The following is a 13,762-nucleotide window of genomic DNA, read 5'->3' as shown; positions in this document are numbered from 1 at the left end:
GGTTCACATAAAAAGAAACCAAAACCACAAAAAGCCAAGCCTCCAAAATATTCTAAGCCTGTCATGGTAACTGAGACCGAGATCTCAAAAGATTGCCCTTGCGAAGTGTGTCAGTTTATGAAACGGCGCCAGAAAGAGCCAGATTCTCCGCTGATTCGCCAGCTAAAGCGTGAGGAGAAAAGACGGGAGCAACGTGATTATTTAAAGCGCATGTGTCATCGCCAATACATCAAATATAGATATCCAGATTATCCAGCTCCTGCCCATAGATGCGATGCTATTGAATTTGACAACTGCTTCTGCAGCAATCCAAAGATTGGTGAATATTGTGATTGTCTAAATGCCATGCAGGAACTGCAGAAATTGTTGGGTCCCAAGCATTGTATTGTGAACAATGAACTCTTGTTTAATGTGACGGATCTTAAGGATCGCATCTGTCGTCGTCTATGTGAGTGTCTTTAGTTGAAGAAAGGACTAAGACAATGGCAATCTTAATTATGTTTTTTATAATTTTCGAACTTTTTTATGCGCAATATAACGAACTTCACAGGGTAATCCATTTGTGTTTGATTTCATAGTTCCAAGCATTTTCAGATACACAATTAAGTTGGGATTCATCTCAGTATACTCAGTTGAAAAATCATATTCGCCATTAGTAAACTTCATTTATTCAGTTCCAATTGTTAATCATTTCATTTTACTACAATGTTTTGATCGCATAAATTTTTATTTTTAACAAAATTTTAGAAATTTTAGTGTCGTCCAAGTTTTTGCGGCTTTTAATGTTTTTAATATACAATTTGAATTGAAATTTTAACAAGATGCATACACAAAAAGAATCTCACTGTTTAGCAAAAAGTCTTCATCAACGAGAATCCTATTCTTTAGCGAAAAGTCCACATCAAAAGTTAGATTGGAGTCAGATAAGTCCTTACGATGTGATTCAAATGAAAAACTGTAAGCTATTTAAATTTCGCAAGAGCGAAATGTATCCCAGCATTAGACCTCATATGGTGCTTGATTGGAGCAAAATTACACCCTGCGATTTGATGCGGTTGCAAAACTGCAAGGCTTTTGATTTTAAAAAACGCGAAAGATATCCCAGTATCAAGCCACCAGTGTCGCTTTGCGATCCTGAGTGGACAGCTGAATGGTTAGCAAATGCTGTCGAAGATCAGGGTTGTCGTAAGCTATTCAACATGGAGAACGACGACGTTGTAGAAATATGGAAACAAAGTCCACAAAAAGATACGCTCGGCTTCTACGGAGTTGGCTCTGATATTCAGACACCGGAGGCCGTGCAATATAATCAAGTGGTGTCCAAGTGCTTAAGAAAAGTTCGAGCCTCTAAATTGAAGAATAGAAATAATGTTTCTAATATCTATAAATTTTCACAAAAGCCTCCCAAGGCATCCCGCAATTTAATACTCAATCGCTGCTTGCTGGAGTCTAAACTGGCAGAGATGCCAAAAGTTCAGCAAAACCTCCATCCAAGCACAGCCCTCAAATGGCTACATTGCCCCAATTCAACATATAATCCATTTGAAAAAACCCAACATGGTTTTAAGCCTGTTTGTCAGGGAAAGTTTGCTGCTAGGAGGAAGCAAGTTTATTGCAATTTGAAGTATGAAATTCCTGAGAAGAGATTCACAGAATTTGAATGGATGAAATACGGACAAGATCCAAATTTAAATGATGAAAAATTCAAGAAGGAGATGGAGCTATTGGAAAGGGTTCTAGATAACGAGCCAAAGAGCTACGATGAGCTTTACTCTCAATTGGTATCTTGTTTTGAAAAGGAGTACAATCGAGATCCTCTATCAGAGTCTTATTATAAGTGCTGTCAGCAATATTTAAAGAATAAAGAGCAATTTGGTTTCAGCGCAGATGATGGGGCAAGTGGAGGCGCATTGGGAGAAGGTCTTGGCGGTGGATATGGTGACGAATGGGATCAATCAAGTGGTGACAAAGCGAACGCTGTTAAAGGTGCAAAAAATATGGGTGTTAACTTTGGGGACTTCGGATTAGCATTGTCAAGTTCAGGACTCTTTAGAGAAGGTGGTGCACAAGCCGAAGAGTTTGGAACAGGAGACGCAGGCTTAGGAGGCTCTGGAAATATCAGCTCAAAAGGAGGTGCCAGCTCAAAAGCCCTAGAAATAGGAGGCGCCAGCTCAAAAACTCTCGGAGCCACCAACTTAAAAGCTCTCGGACCCACCAGCTCAAAAGCCTTAGACCTAAAGGCCACAAGCTCAAAAGCCCTAGAAATAGGAGGTGCCAGCTCAAAAACCTTAGGACTGGGAGGAACCAACTCTGGAAATCTACAAGCGGCAGGTGCAAAATCCGAAGGCTTTGGAGCAGCAGGTTTAAGTAGAGTTGAAGTTAAAAAAAAGCGAGGCAAAAGCAACTCTCGTGTTCCTGTTAAAGGCGATAGATCTTCTAAAATGGGAGCTGCTGATCACGGCGATATCAAGAATAAAAAGAAAGGAGAGGCGAAGACTGAGAAGGCAGCAGGCATTAAGAAGAATGGGGTTAACCATGTCGGAAATATGCTCGGTAAAGTGTCTAAATCAAAAAAGGAATCCATAAAAAAAACAACTGTGGAAACGAAAACCAAAGCTACAACTAGTTTAAATGATCTTGATATAATAGAGCATAGATTTCTCACTGAAGACAGGGAATCTAGTGATCCCTTAGTTTTACATAAGTCGCTAGGTAAATTGAATTCATTTTCGTCCGATTTTCCCAGGGGATCTTTAAGCTCATCTTTATTTTGGAAAAAAACATCCAGCGATACCGGAGATGAAAAGCGCAAGGCCAAACGTAGAAAAACAAAAGATACTAGTGTGAAAGGTGGTTCACGAAGAGGAGGTGTACTTAAGGGGAAATCAATAGAAAAACGAGGCAAAGGTAAACATCAGAAAGAAGTCTCATGCGAGGAACCGCTTCTCGAGCAAAAAGCAAAAAATCCAAACGAAGACTGTCCTTGTGAGATCTGCGAATCTTTATATCAGCGCAAAAGTGACGCACCTTTTATTGTTCAAATGCTGCGAGAGCAAAAGCAGCGTCAATTAATCGAGTATCACCAGCGATTGTGTCGTCAGGCAAATGAGTTGTGGCAACCGCCCAATTATCTAGCTCCACAGCACAAATGCGATGATATCGAGTGCGAGGAATACTTCAACTTGAATCCCAAAATTGCCCAGCTCTTTGATCGTTTGAATGCTTTAAAGGATTTACAAAAATTGCTGTGTCCCAAACATGACGACGATAAATATCAGGTCTTCTTTAAAGTACAGAATCTGAAGGATCGCCTCTGCTGGCGTCTTAATCAGTTGTTATAAGCTGAACTTCGAAACAAACATTTTAATGTCATTCTGTCGTTAGGTTTTATTTGTTCTGTTTTAATAAAACTTTATTGTTTTAGGTTTTAAACACAGTTTTGCTTTTTTTTTAACAGAAAGTTATATTTGTCGATTAAAAATAACAAAATGATTGCTTGCGGTGTAATTTGATTGCAATATTAAAGTATAATGATGTCATATTTTTTTTTTTTGCTCTTATGAAATGCGAGTCGCAGCAAGCTTTTAAAATATAATCATCTGTGTTTGTTTCTCTAATATATTCGTCATCGCTGTTCATTTAAATACATCCGGGTTTTCAAAATTTTTGTCATGAAATAGAAATATAGAAATCTACAAATTTTGTTTGGCAATAGAAACATCTACAGCAAATTCCTTCAACATGCAGAACGAAAAACAGGATCTGGATTATCCCCCCTACAGAGGTGGATTGGACCCAAGTCACGCCTTACGATGTGATACGACACCAAAACTGCAAGACAGCCAGATTTCTAAACAAGGAGACTTATCCCAGCATTCGACCTCCGGTGTCGATGTGCAGCAATGTCCAGACCATGGAATGGCTGGCCGATGCTGTTGAAGAGAATGGCTGTGCGAGGCCCTTTGGATCGGAGCAGAACGATGATGTGTTGGAGGTGTGGAAACAGAGTCCCAACAAGCATACGCTGGCATTTTATGGGATTCTCTCGGACATTCCCAATCCAGAAGCAGTCAAGTTTAATGCAACAATGTCCAAGTGCCTTAACAAGGTCAATGGCATCGAGGATGAGAAGAAACAAAAAGGCATGAAAGGATTGGAATCTCCCAAAAAGGCAAAAAAGCCAAAAGGACCCTACGTGCTCAATCGAGGCGAATTGAAGTCAATGATCGATAAGATGCCTACGATTCAGCGTAAACTAAACTCGAAGAATGCACTCTCTTGGCTGCACTGTCCTGAGCCCGAAGACCCTGAGTTCCCTTTCACAAACGATGGTCAAACTATTCCTCTCAACAGTGCTCTCGACATGGAGAAACCAGTGCGGAAGCCAAAACAAGGCTTACGACGCAAACATCCTTATTGCGAGATGCAATGCGGACTTCCCGGTAATAAATGCACCGAGCTGGAATGGATGAAATACAAGAACGATCCCATACCCTATGAAGTTGCATTCGCTTTAGAAATGAGTGAAACGACTGATGAACCCGATCCGGAGCCGAGAAACTACGATGAACTTTATACTCATCTTGTCGGATGCTTTCAGAAGAGCAGCGACAAATCGGCTGCTGATAAAACCTACGCCAAGTGCTGTGGAGGCCCTCGAAACGTAAAATGAACCAAGGTTGTGGGGAGCATGTTCCAAGCTCGACTCGGTAAGCAGAGGGTAACATCAGGGAACAATAAGTATTTGAAAAGAAGTTTGCCTTGTCCTTCACTTGTCATTACTCAGTTCATTCCATAATTTGTTATGAGGATAGGAATAGGTTGCCTCTTTAAGTATGTCCGAGTCTCTTTACCTTTTACATTCGCCCTTGGCGTCCATTTCGTTTGCCAACGTTCCACGCCTCAGCGAATTTTAATAAAATCCGCATTCCATTTCGTTTCAATGCAACAACAACAACAACAAAAGCAAAAACAAAGGCAAAAGTACATTTTTAATCAACGTGCGCCAAAAACGACAACGACCACGCCCACATGCCACAAGCACACACACACACATAGAGGGAGAGAGAGAGAAAAAGAGAAAGAGAGAGTGGGTTCCTCTTCTAGCTTTGAGTTGAGTTTTATGCAGACTTTTAAGTAGACTTTATGCACCGCAGCATATGCAGCACTTTTTGCCCAACTTTTGCGAGTTAATCATCGCATATTTGCCATGGCAGCCAGTGCTAGTGGGCGTGGTAGCGCCCTCGACCTGCTCACTCTCGTTTTTTTTTCGTATTTAATGAATGCAACAATTTCACTGTGTCTTCTTAGTACTTAGAAAGCGAAACTCATTACGAGAGGAGGTGAATGAGGAGGCAGCCTTGTGATGGGTCAGTCAGTCAGTCAGTTAGTCAGCTGGGTGTGTCGTATATGATTTATTTGCGTAGATTTGCTGAATTCCGACTAACCCATGCATGTGAGCTGGGTTTTGCCCATTGACCTGTCTCAAATGTGCAGCGCAGTAGTTCTAACAATTGCCTCAAAAAAAGCGACGGAATAAAAACGAAGGGAGCTTTAAACAAATGATGTGTGAGAGGGGATTTCTTTATTTTTTTAAGGGGATTCTTGTTGGAAATGCAGAGCAAAAAGTCAAATGTTTTTTGTTGTCTTTAGATTCATTGTTGTTGTTGTTGTTCTTGTCGTTTCCTATTTGCAGGCAGGATACGCTCTGCCGGCTGTGTTTCCCTTCCCTTCGTCTTCGCGCGCTGCTTCCTTTTAGCTAACGTTACGTAAAATGCTTTTTGCGCTCAATTCCTTGCACAAGGCGAATGCGAAAGTCGAGAAGAAGTGGAATCAGAAGCATGTTGCCGTGTCATTGCAATGATAAATGTATTGGGTCACACACAGAATACACACCCACACTCCCACACACACACATACATACGCACATGGGCACTAAGTACACACAATGAGCAGTTGCGCCATGAAAGGAAAATTGTGTGAAACACACACAGGACGCCAAGATGAGAACGGAGAACAGAGAATGTGGCACGGGAAACGGACAAACAGACTAGCATAACAGACTGTAGGAACAACAACAACAACTGAAACTACAATTGGCGACAGCAAGAAATGCCAATGAAAGAGACAGCAAGAGAGTGAGTGAGACAGGCCAACGCAACCCAAATGGTAAACCTACGAAAACTGGACTCAACGCACGTGACCTGGCTAAGTAAACCGAAGTCGAAAGATTTGCCCAACCAACAACCACTCCACTCGCCTCTCGTAGAGAGGATTATGCGTGACGCATAGACTCACTTGAATGTCCCAGCCTACCTGGGACAATGAGGAAAAACTCCGTCGTCCTGTCCGTCTGTCTGGATTTCAACAACATGTAATTGGATTTCAATCGTTTGGTCGGGCGCCAGTCAGAGCAATTTTTATTAGCTCATAATGTGAACAGCTCACCAAATGTTCTTGTTTGCATCGCCCAAGCGAATCCCAATCTCTCGCTTCTCGCCCAACCGTCCAAATAATTATTGTTTCCAAAAAAATGTGTTTACAAACAAACAAATAACCGGGGAATAAGGAATGCCCCGAAAAAACAAACTGGAACAGACGATAGACCGAATTTTCAATGCTCTTATAAAATAGGAAAATACTTTAGAAATATAGACAATTTATTGAGTTCACTTATTAAGAGTCAATAGAGTAACGCACTTTAAATATCTAATTCGATTCCACCTTATACTCTCCCAATTTGATTAAATTTAAGCAGATATTTTAATGCTGTGGCAGCTAATGCATGTTGTCGAAAGCTTTTTGCTTTTAATAAGTTTACTCGTGACTTTGTTTCGCCCCTTTAAAAGCATATAAATGCTTTAACTTTGTTATAATATCCGTTCTTCGCTTCGCAAAGTGTATTTGAAAGCAGCTCGGCATATTTGTACACACACGTACACATCCAGAGGCACGTTCACACACAAACACACACACACGCAGTAGACAGTTGAAAGCAAACACGCACACACACAAACAGAAAGACGAGCTGCCACATTGTGCGTGTCGAAAATCAAGCAAATATTTCTTTATTTTAGAATCGACACGGATAAATCAATAGAATGATGTGCAAATATTACGTATACGAACCTTTGGCTTCTTGGCATATTGTCCCGTGCGCACGTCGCGTATGGTGGCAATGTCTAATATGTCCAACTCATTGTTCTGATCGACCCAATAGAGGAAGAATCCCTTGGCATCCACGCGCATCGTAACCGGCGTACCGCTGCCCGAGTCCTGAAAAGAAAGCGAAAGAATTAATAAAAGGAAGTGGGAAAAAGATGAAAGTAGCAAATATGAAATGAATAAGTCACCAACAGTAACACCCCAACTGCGTATAAGAGGTTCTTTTTTTATTCGAATTGATTCAATTTATTAATAAATTCCATATTTTTTTCGGTCATCATTCGCCGTTTCTTCACGGTTCATTCAACTTGATGATGGGTTATTGGCAATGCGGGAGGCAACCTAATGAATTTATTGTTGTGAATTTCATTTTCCGATTGCCCACAGAATGGTCGCCACAAAACGCACAAAAAGCAACAATGAAACAACACAAAAATATTGCATTGCTTATTATTTAAGTCAAATTAAATGAGACTGTAAAATGTGCAAGTTGCCGCCGCCGCAACTCCCTGCTCCCTGCCCCTCAGGTCCATAAATATTTTAGCATCCATTCATAAAAACCCCAAGAGAAAAATGCGAAATTTTGTTCATCTTGGCCGCAGCTGGCGAAATGCCTACAGAAGGCAATGGCTAACAGATGCGTTATGAGACTTGAGTTTGATAAAACATCTCGCAGCCAAAAATGAAATATTTTGTATTTTCTTTTGCTTTTCCTCAATATATATAAATATACATATATATAGACGTATATTTTGAATATATATGCAAAACAAACGCGCCACGAGGCAAATGAAAACTGGAACTCGTTGAGATGACATTCAATTTTGGGTGCTGGGCATTAAATGGTGTGAAAGCAAAAATACTTTGCACTGGCATTAACTAGGCACTCGAAATGTGTATGCTGTCGAAATTTGTGCAGAATTTATAACCACATTATAGTCATGTTTCATAATTCGCACATAAAATTTCACTGCTTGTTCTTTTGAATCGATATCTTCTTCCCAGAATTATCGCTGTCTCATTTTATGGTGAAATATTTAATAACATGGAATTTTAAATTATGACACAAGAGTTTCAGTTGATTAAGTAGCTGAGGCCTCAATGTGATATATCATAGACGAAAACAAAAGTTCCCTCCGCTGCTAGCTCAGCTTACATTCTCTTGGACATAACTTGAACTGTAAGTGAACCCAGTGAAGTAAGGCCATTACCATTTTGGTGGGAATTATTCTAATGTTTGGCGATGAACATTGAAATGCTCGTAATGAGCAAAATTGTGTTGGCCAAAAGAGCGCGATGAGTTCATTATCCTTTTGCCTGATGTTGGTTTAATGAACTCGCAAAGGTGCCAAAGTGGCTACAATTTCACTTTTGGGGGTCGGCCACAGTCCCCTTCCGGGACTTCTGCTCCCTTCCGTCTCCTCCGCGCCGTCAATCGTCAGTTCGTTGCCAACCCAACGAAAGTGCCTTCCTAATAATTGATATTGAAAACATTTACTTGCACTCCGAAATATGCGCAGCGCCTTCTCCTGTGGGGGAAGCGTTTGGGTCAGGTTTGGTTTGGTTTGCTTTGCCTGTCTCCCATGCCACTTTGATATTCAATTAAGCGCATATTTTGTCGAGGGATATTTGGGATGCCATTGGAAAAGGGTTTTGGGGCAACGCTAATTGGACTACAGTTTAGCCTACAAGCTCCTCCTTCTTGGCCACTTGAGCTCTTGGCCTGTTTGTCTAATTACTCTGAACTAATTGATCCAGCAATCCCAATCGCAATCCCCCAATCAAGCCACCCAAAACATCGAGTTGTTAATTTGATTTCAATATGCGAAATTTGGTGTAAACCAACAAATAAACTGGCTCAAAAATGTTGTTGTGCTCGTGACTGGAAAACTGTATCGCAGACACTTGTCGCTTGGTTGGCCTTGTTGCTGCCAATGCTAAGAGCGATTACATGCATAATTCAATTGATGTAACAGGCTGCTGCTGCTTCTCATATATGTAGATGCGAGCTGGGACCTTAGTTGGACAGAAAAGGGATAACTCTGAGTGTGTGAGTGTGGCGCAGATGCAGATAGAGATATAGCAACAGAAAGAGCTACAGATAGAGATGGAGATACAGATACATCTGGCAGATACAGATACAGTCATCTAGCGCTGTCAATCATGCTTAGGGGAGCTGCCAATAAAGCGACAAGAGGCAAGTGCGTGTTTTGGGGCTGAGTTTAGAGCGAGAGCAGCTTTGGGAACAGCTATGCAAATGCTCTTTGGGGCGGGGCCATGCTTCAGTGTTAGTCAGTGGTGTCACTTCTAAGTCGCAAGTGTGTGTGGAGAGTGTTTGGCTTCAGCTGCTGTTGCTGCTGCTTCTGCTCCTTCGCACTTAACTGGGGGGACAAAACGAAAACTATTGGAATAAGTGTCAGCAGCTGCAGCTTCAAACTATATGCAAATGATGTCATAACAATGTTAAAGAATGTTTAATGCTGGCACAACGGATGCTTACACAAAACTCTCACATTTATTCTCCTGACTGACTCACATATATAGCCCTTTTGTGTGAAGTTTACGAGGTATAAGAATGCTTGTCACCTGTGCAAAGTTTGTCAAGCACTCGAAACTTGCTGTTGCGTGTGTTCTCTTGTTGGTTTAAAGTTTGGCATCACTTATTAAGTATACGCAGTGTAGTACATTCGGCACTCGTTAAGCAGCATTCGTTACTCAAGCAAATGGCTGTGGATGCAATCAACAGCCAGAGCAGCTGTCAACTTCGTGTCACACAATTGCTCGCCTCGCTGTTTCGCCTCAGCCCAAAATGAAGATTGATGTGCACACTCCAGAGTCACACACACTAGCTTTAAATTGACCATGAACTCGACCTCCGCACAGCTGTCTTTGTGTATTGTATGACAACTATGTAGTCATGGTGTTCAACCTGACGACAATTTGGGCAATCGAATGCCGAATGTCGAATGCGAATGCGACGAGCTTATCGGCAAGTTGAGTGACCATCGCTTTTGGTTGCCCTGCCCTGCGATATCTAGTAGGAGGTGAATTGAAATGCCAGAGATTAGATATGGTATTGTTTGCTATTTAATTGCCGACAAGTGTTGTATTACGCAAAGATCGCTCGATTTAGATTCTAGATATTGCTCAATTCAGCTGATAATACGCGCTGATCACTTGATAGATCCAATCCACATACGTCGGCACCGAAGTGTATACCGTCGGTCGGCTGGCATATCCGCATGGCATGTAGCTCCAGGAGCCGAGAGCCACCAGCTCAGCAGGTCCCGAGATGGGCCAGTAGACGAGCGGAGTGCCACCATCGCCGTAGCATGCCTTGATCTCGGCACACACCTGATTCTTGGTGAGTGGCGCATCCGAGGGCAAGAGCTCGGCACAGCGAGTGCTGTTCAACAGCGGGGCAAAGGCATATTGCAGCTCCTTGGAGTATTCATCGCCATCGACATCGGTCAGTCCCCAGCCGTAGGCAATTGCCGTCTTTCCACTGTAATCCTCATCGAGGTCGGGCAGCGCAATCTGCTGCACACGTGTCGAATAGACGAATGACTCAGTGACATGCAGCAGGGCAATGTTGTCGCTGCCGGCGTTGCCATTGAATGAGCGATGCGACGAGGCAAAGTCCACGTAGCGCACCTGAGCGTCGCTCACATTGGAGCGATTGGCGAGACCCGCATAGATGGCCGAGCCAATAATGCCGTTGTTAAAGCTGCGCAATTCCTCAACACAATGCGCCGTGGTGAGCACCCAACGCTTGCCGATAATGGCGCCAGCACACTGATGACTGTAGACGAGGGGAGTGAGACTCAGCGAGACGAGATAGGCGGCATTATCCACACCCTGGACATCGAAGCCATCGATGATGCGTGCTGAGGGTTCCTCGTAGTGTTCTTCCTTCAGCTTGAGCAGCAATTTCTCCAAGAGACTGCTCACCGATGATGAGGCATCCACATCGTCGAAGTGTCCGGCGAGGTAATGACCCAAGGGGGGACTGTTGACCTTGGCGTTGACCAGCGCCAAAAGCGGCAGCAAAGCCAACACAATTTTGAGCGACAACATGACGAACTGCGTTTGTTTTGAACTCCTCCCGGAAGCTCCGTTCCTCTTTTATAGACATCGCACGGAGCTTTACAAAGGCCTAGATAAAGGCACGAAGGTAGCACGAGTGATTATCTTTAGCTAGAGACTACGAGAGAGGAAAACTAACTGAGAGAGAAACAAACGAAGAGCGAATTTCCCCTAGCTTAACACCTAGTTGCCGAACGATTTTTTCCTAATCTATTTCATGCCCTTTAACGCATTTTTAACTGGATTCAAACTCTGTCTTAACAACACTAATTATAAAATTAATCATTTACTTTTTAGTAAAGAATATTATTAAGCTTTCTCTTCTTATTTCTCCTTTATTTGCAGAAAAATAACTCAGCACAATTTTCTATTTTTATGGATTGGGTAAGTTTTGTTTTAATAATCAATCTAAACGTGATCAAGTTATCAGCAAGAATTTTCTTGTCACGCTGTAAATCTTAATACAATTAATAGCTATTGATTCGATTCACGGAGATACCCTAAAAACACCGGGAATTACCAACTAAGCATGTAATAGGTTTTTATTTAATCTGCAAAGGTCTATACTCCCTAATCTCTAGACAATTTGGTAATCTTTTAATAGTCCACTATTAATTGCATAATCTATAGAGCAATCTTACGTCAGTCAATTGGTCATTCTTACTGAAATATGACTTCAATTACACAATCTCTCAATTATGCTCGTTTTAATCAAATATGTCTTTAATCCTGATGCAGTTTTATCAAATTTCAATTAGCCAGTCATCAATCAATTGTCCATTATGAAATGACTCTTTAGGTGTTGCCTCTCTCGCCTCGTGTGCTGCACAAAGTTGATTATCATCAACGGGTAACTGGACTTTTAAGTGGTCTTTATGCCACACACGGTATTTTCCCGCCGCTGGGCATTTCCCAGTCCTGTGCTAATGTTGTCGTTCCTCTTGTTGTTGGTTTTAAATGTGTACACAATTTGTGCGGTCGGACAAAGTCCAAAGCCCGCTGCGGCGTAAAATTTGCTTTTAATTGGCAAAGCCTGGAAAATGTGGGAAATTGTGGAAAATGGGGAATTGGTTAACGGTCAGCCAGCCAGCATCTGCCGCCATCGAGAGGACACTGTCCATTCGTTCATGCTCTGCGTGCACTCATGAACGCAGCCAAGGACCAAGGACGTGTTTCCATTTATAGACCCCCATACACATGTATTTTTAGCGCCCTTTTATGTCTACGTGAGAAGGGAAGTCGCTCACACCTCGTTTGCCATTACACTTTACACACGCGTTTAAAGTGTAAAAGTTGCGGAAAAACCCATGAGTGTATTCAAGGACACGATCCTTATCGTTCGATGACAAGTTTCTGACTGGGGGATCAGCTACACTGCGTTAATTGGGGAAACTTTAATATAATAAACTGATGATAAGGCAACAGAGAAATCTTTTTCATAAATCTATCTGTTAATCGGACCCGATTAGACCATGACAGCGATCGCCTATAAAAACCTAGCCCTATATCAACGATCCAATCATTCAGAGTCCACAACTCATTCAGCCATGAAGGTACTTGCTATCACCTTGTTCGCTTTGCTGGCGTCCAGCGCCCAAGCTGGCAAACTGACCGATGTCTTAGCCAAGATTGTACCAAGCTTCCCCAGCGGAGCCGTAATCAACGGCACCGAAGCTGATCCTCATGCCGCGCCCTACATTGTCTCGTTGTCGACCAGTTTTGAGAGGCACTCACACATCTGCGGTGGCACTATCATCGCAAAGGATTGGATCATCACGGCTGCCCATTGCGTCTCCAAGCCCGTTGGCATGAGCGTCATCGCTGGTCTCCACAAGCGTGCTGAAGTCGATGAGCGCACTCAGCAGCGTCAGATTGATTTCGGTCGTATCCATGAGCAGTACACCGGTGGTGTTGGACCCTTCGATATTGCCATCTTGCACGTGAGTGAGTCCTTCGAATTCAACAAGTGGGTGAAGCCGGCTACGCTTCCCAGTGCCAACGAGATCAACGAGGGAGAGATCCATCTGTATGGCTGGGGACAACCCAAGTCTTACATCCTCACCGCCTCCAAGGCTCTAATGACTGTGACCACCCAGATTGTTCCTCATGAGCAGTGCGTGGAGATTCTGCCCGATGATGCTCCATTGGCTGAGACCAATGTCTGCTCGGCCTCCCTGCAGCAGAGCATCTCTGCTTGCCAGGGTGACTCTGGCGGTCCATTGGTTATTGAGCGTGAAGATACTCCCGCTCAGGTGATTGGCATTGTATCCTGGGTCTACATTCCTTGCGGTTTGGCCAACTTGCCATCGGTTCACACCCGCGTCTCTGCCTACATTGACTGGATTGCCAAGATCCAGAGTGCTTACTACATTCTCAACTAAGACGAGAGAGTTAGTTGGTTGTTTGCTTCAATTCAATAAACATGCTTGATTCCAGTTGAGCTCAGTTTAAATAAATATACGATGTGTATTATGTTTAATTGTATAGATTTAAAGATTTGTTCTTAATATTC

General features: G+C 42.7%; 5 protein-coding genes across 5 annotated transcripts in view; 3 read left to right on the top strand and 2 right to left on the bottom strand.

Moving 5' to 3' along the window:
* LOC132785890 (1-phosphatidylinositol 4,5-bisphosphate phosphodiesterase classes I and II) overlaps window positions 1–13,762 on the bottom strand; it is a 64,263-nt gene that overhangs the window by 23,307 nt on the left and 27,194 nt on the right. Inside the window, 1 exon segment of the mRNA XM_060792198.1 lies at window positions 7,129–7,275. Coding sequence (XP_060648181.1) covers window positions 7,129–7,275 — 147 coding nt within the window.
* Window positions 672–3,432, top strand: LOC132785906 (uncharacterized). The gene has a single exon (XM_060792222.1). The coding sequence runs from the start codon at window positions 822–824 to the stop codon at window positions 3,339–3,341; it is 2,520 nt and encodes an 839-aa protein (XP_060648205.1). The 5' UTR covers window positions 672–821; the 3' UTR covers window positions 3,342–3,432.
* LOC132785936 (uncharacterized) lies at window positions 3,615–7,441 on the top strand. The gene is made up of 2 exons (XM_060792270.1): window positions 3,615–4,709; window positions 7,077–7,441. The coding sequence occupies exon 1, from the start codon at window positions 3,893–3,895 to the stop codon at window positions 4,670–4,672; it is 780 nt and encodes a 259-aa protein (XP_060648253.1). The 5' UTR covers window positions 3,615–3,892; the 3' UTR covers window positions 4,673–4,709; window positions 7,077–7,441.
* On the bottom strand, window positions 10,229–11,276 carry LOC132789758 (trypsin). Its single transcript, XM_060798009.1, has one exon. It carries the CDS (start codon window positions 11,239–11,241, stop codon window positions 10,312–10,314), a length of 930 nt encoding a protein of 309 aa, XP_060653992.1. The 5' UTR covers window positions 11,242–11,276; the 3' UTR covers window positions 10,229–10,311.
* Window positions 12,708–13,734, top strand: LOC132785926 (lectizyme-like). The gene has a single exon (XM_060792258.1). The coding sequence runs from the start codon at window positions 12,723–12,725 to the stop codon at window positions 13,629–13,631; it is 909 nt and encodes a 302-aa protein (XP_060648241.1). The 5' UTR covers window positions 12,708–12,722; the 3' UTR covers window positions 13,632–13,734.

This window comes from Drosophila nasuta, chromosome 2L (assembly GCF_023558535.2).
Source record: "Drosophila nasuta strain 15112-1781.00 chromosome 2L, ASM2355853v1, whole genome shotgun sequence".
NCBI lineage: Eukaryota > Metazoa > Arthropoda > Insecta > Diptera > Drosophilidae > Drosophila > Drosophila nasuta.
This window is presented reverse-complemented; position numbering and strand designations above follow the sequence as displayed.

Coding starts and splice junctions, on each gene's coding strand:
- LOC132785906 (XM_060792222.1), top strand. CDS start 822: ATGCATACACAAAAAGAATCTCACTGTTTAGCAAAAAGTCTTCATCAA.
- LOC132789758 (XM_060798009.1), bottom strand. CDS start 11,241: ATGTTGTCGCTCAAAATTGTGTTGGCTTTGCTGCCGCTTTTGGCGCTG.
- LOC132785926 (XM_060792258.1), top strand. CDS start 12,723: ATGACAGCGATCGCCTATAAAAACCTAGCCCTATATCAACGATCCAAT.
- LOC132785936 (XM_060792270.1), top strand. CDS start 3,893: ATGTGCAGCAATGTCCAGACCATGGAATGGCTGGCCGATGCTGTTGAA.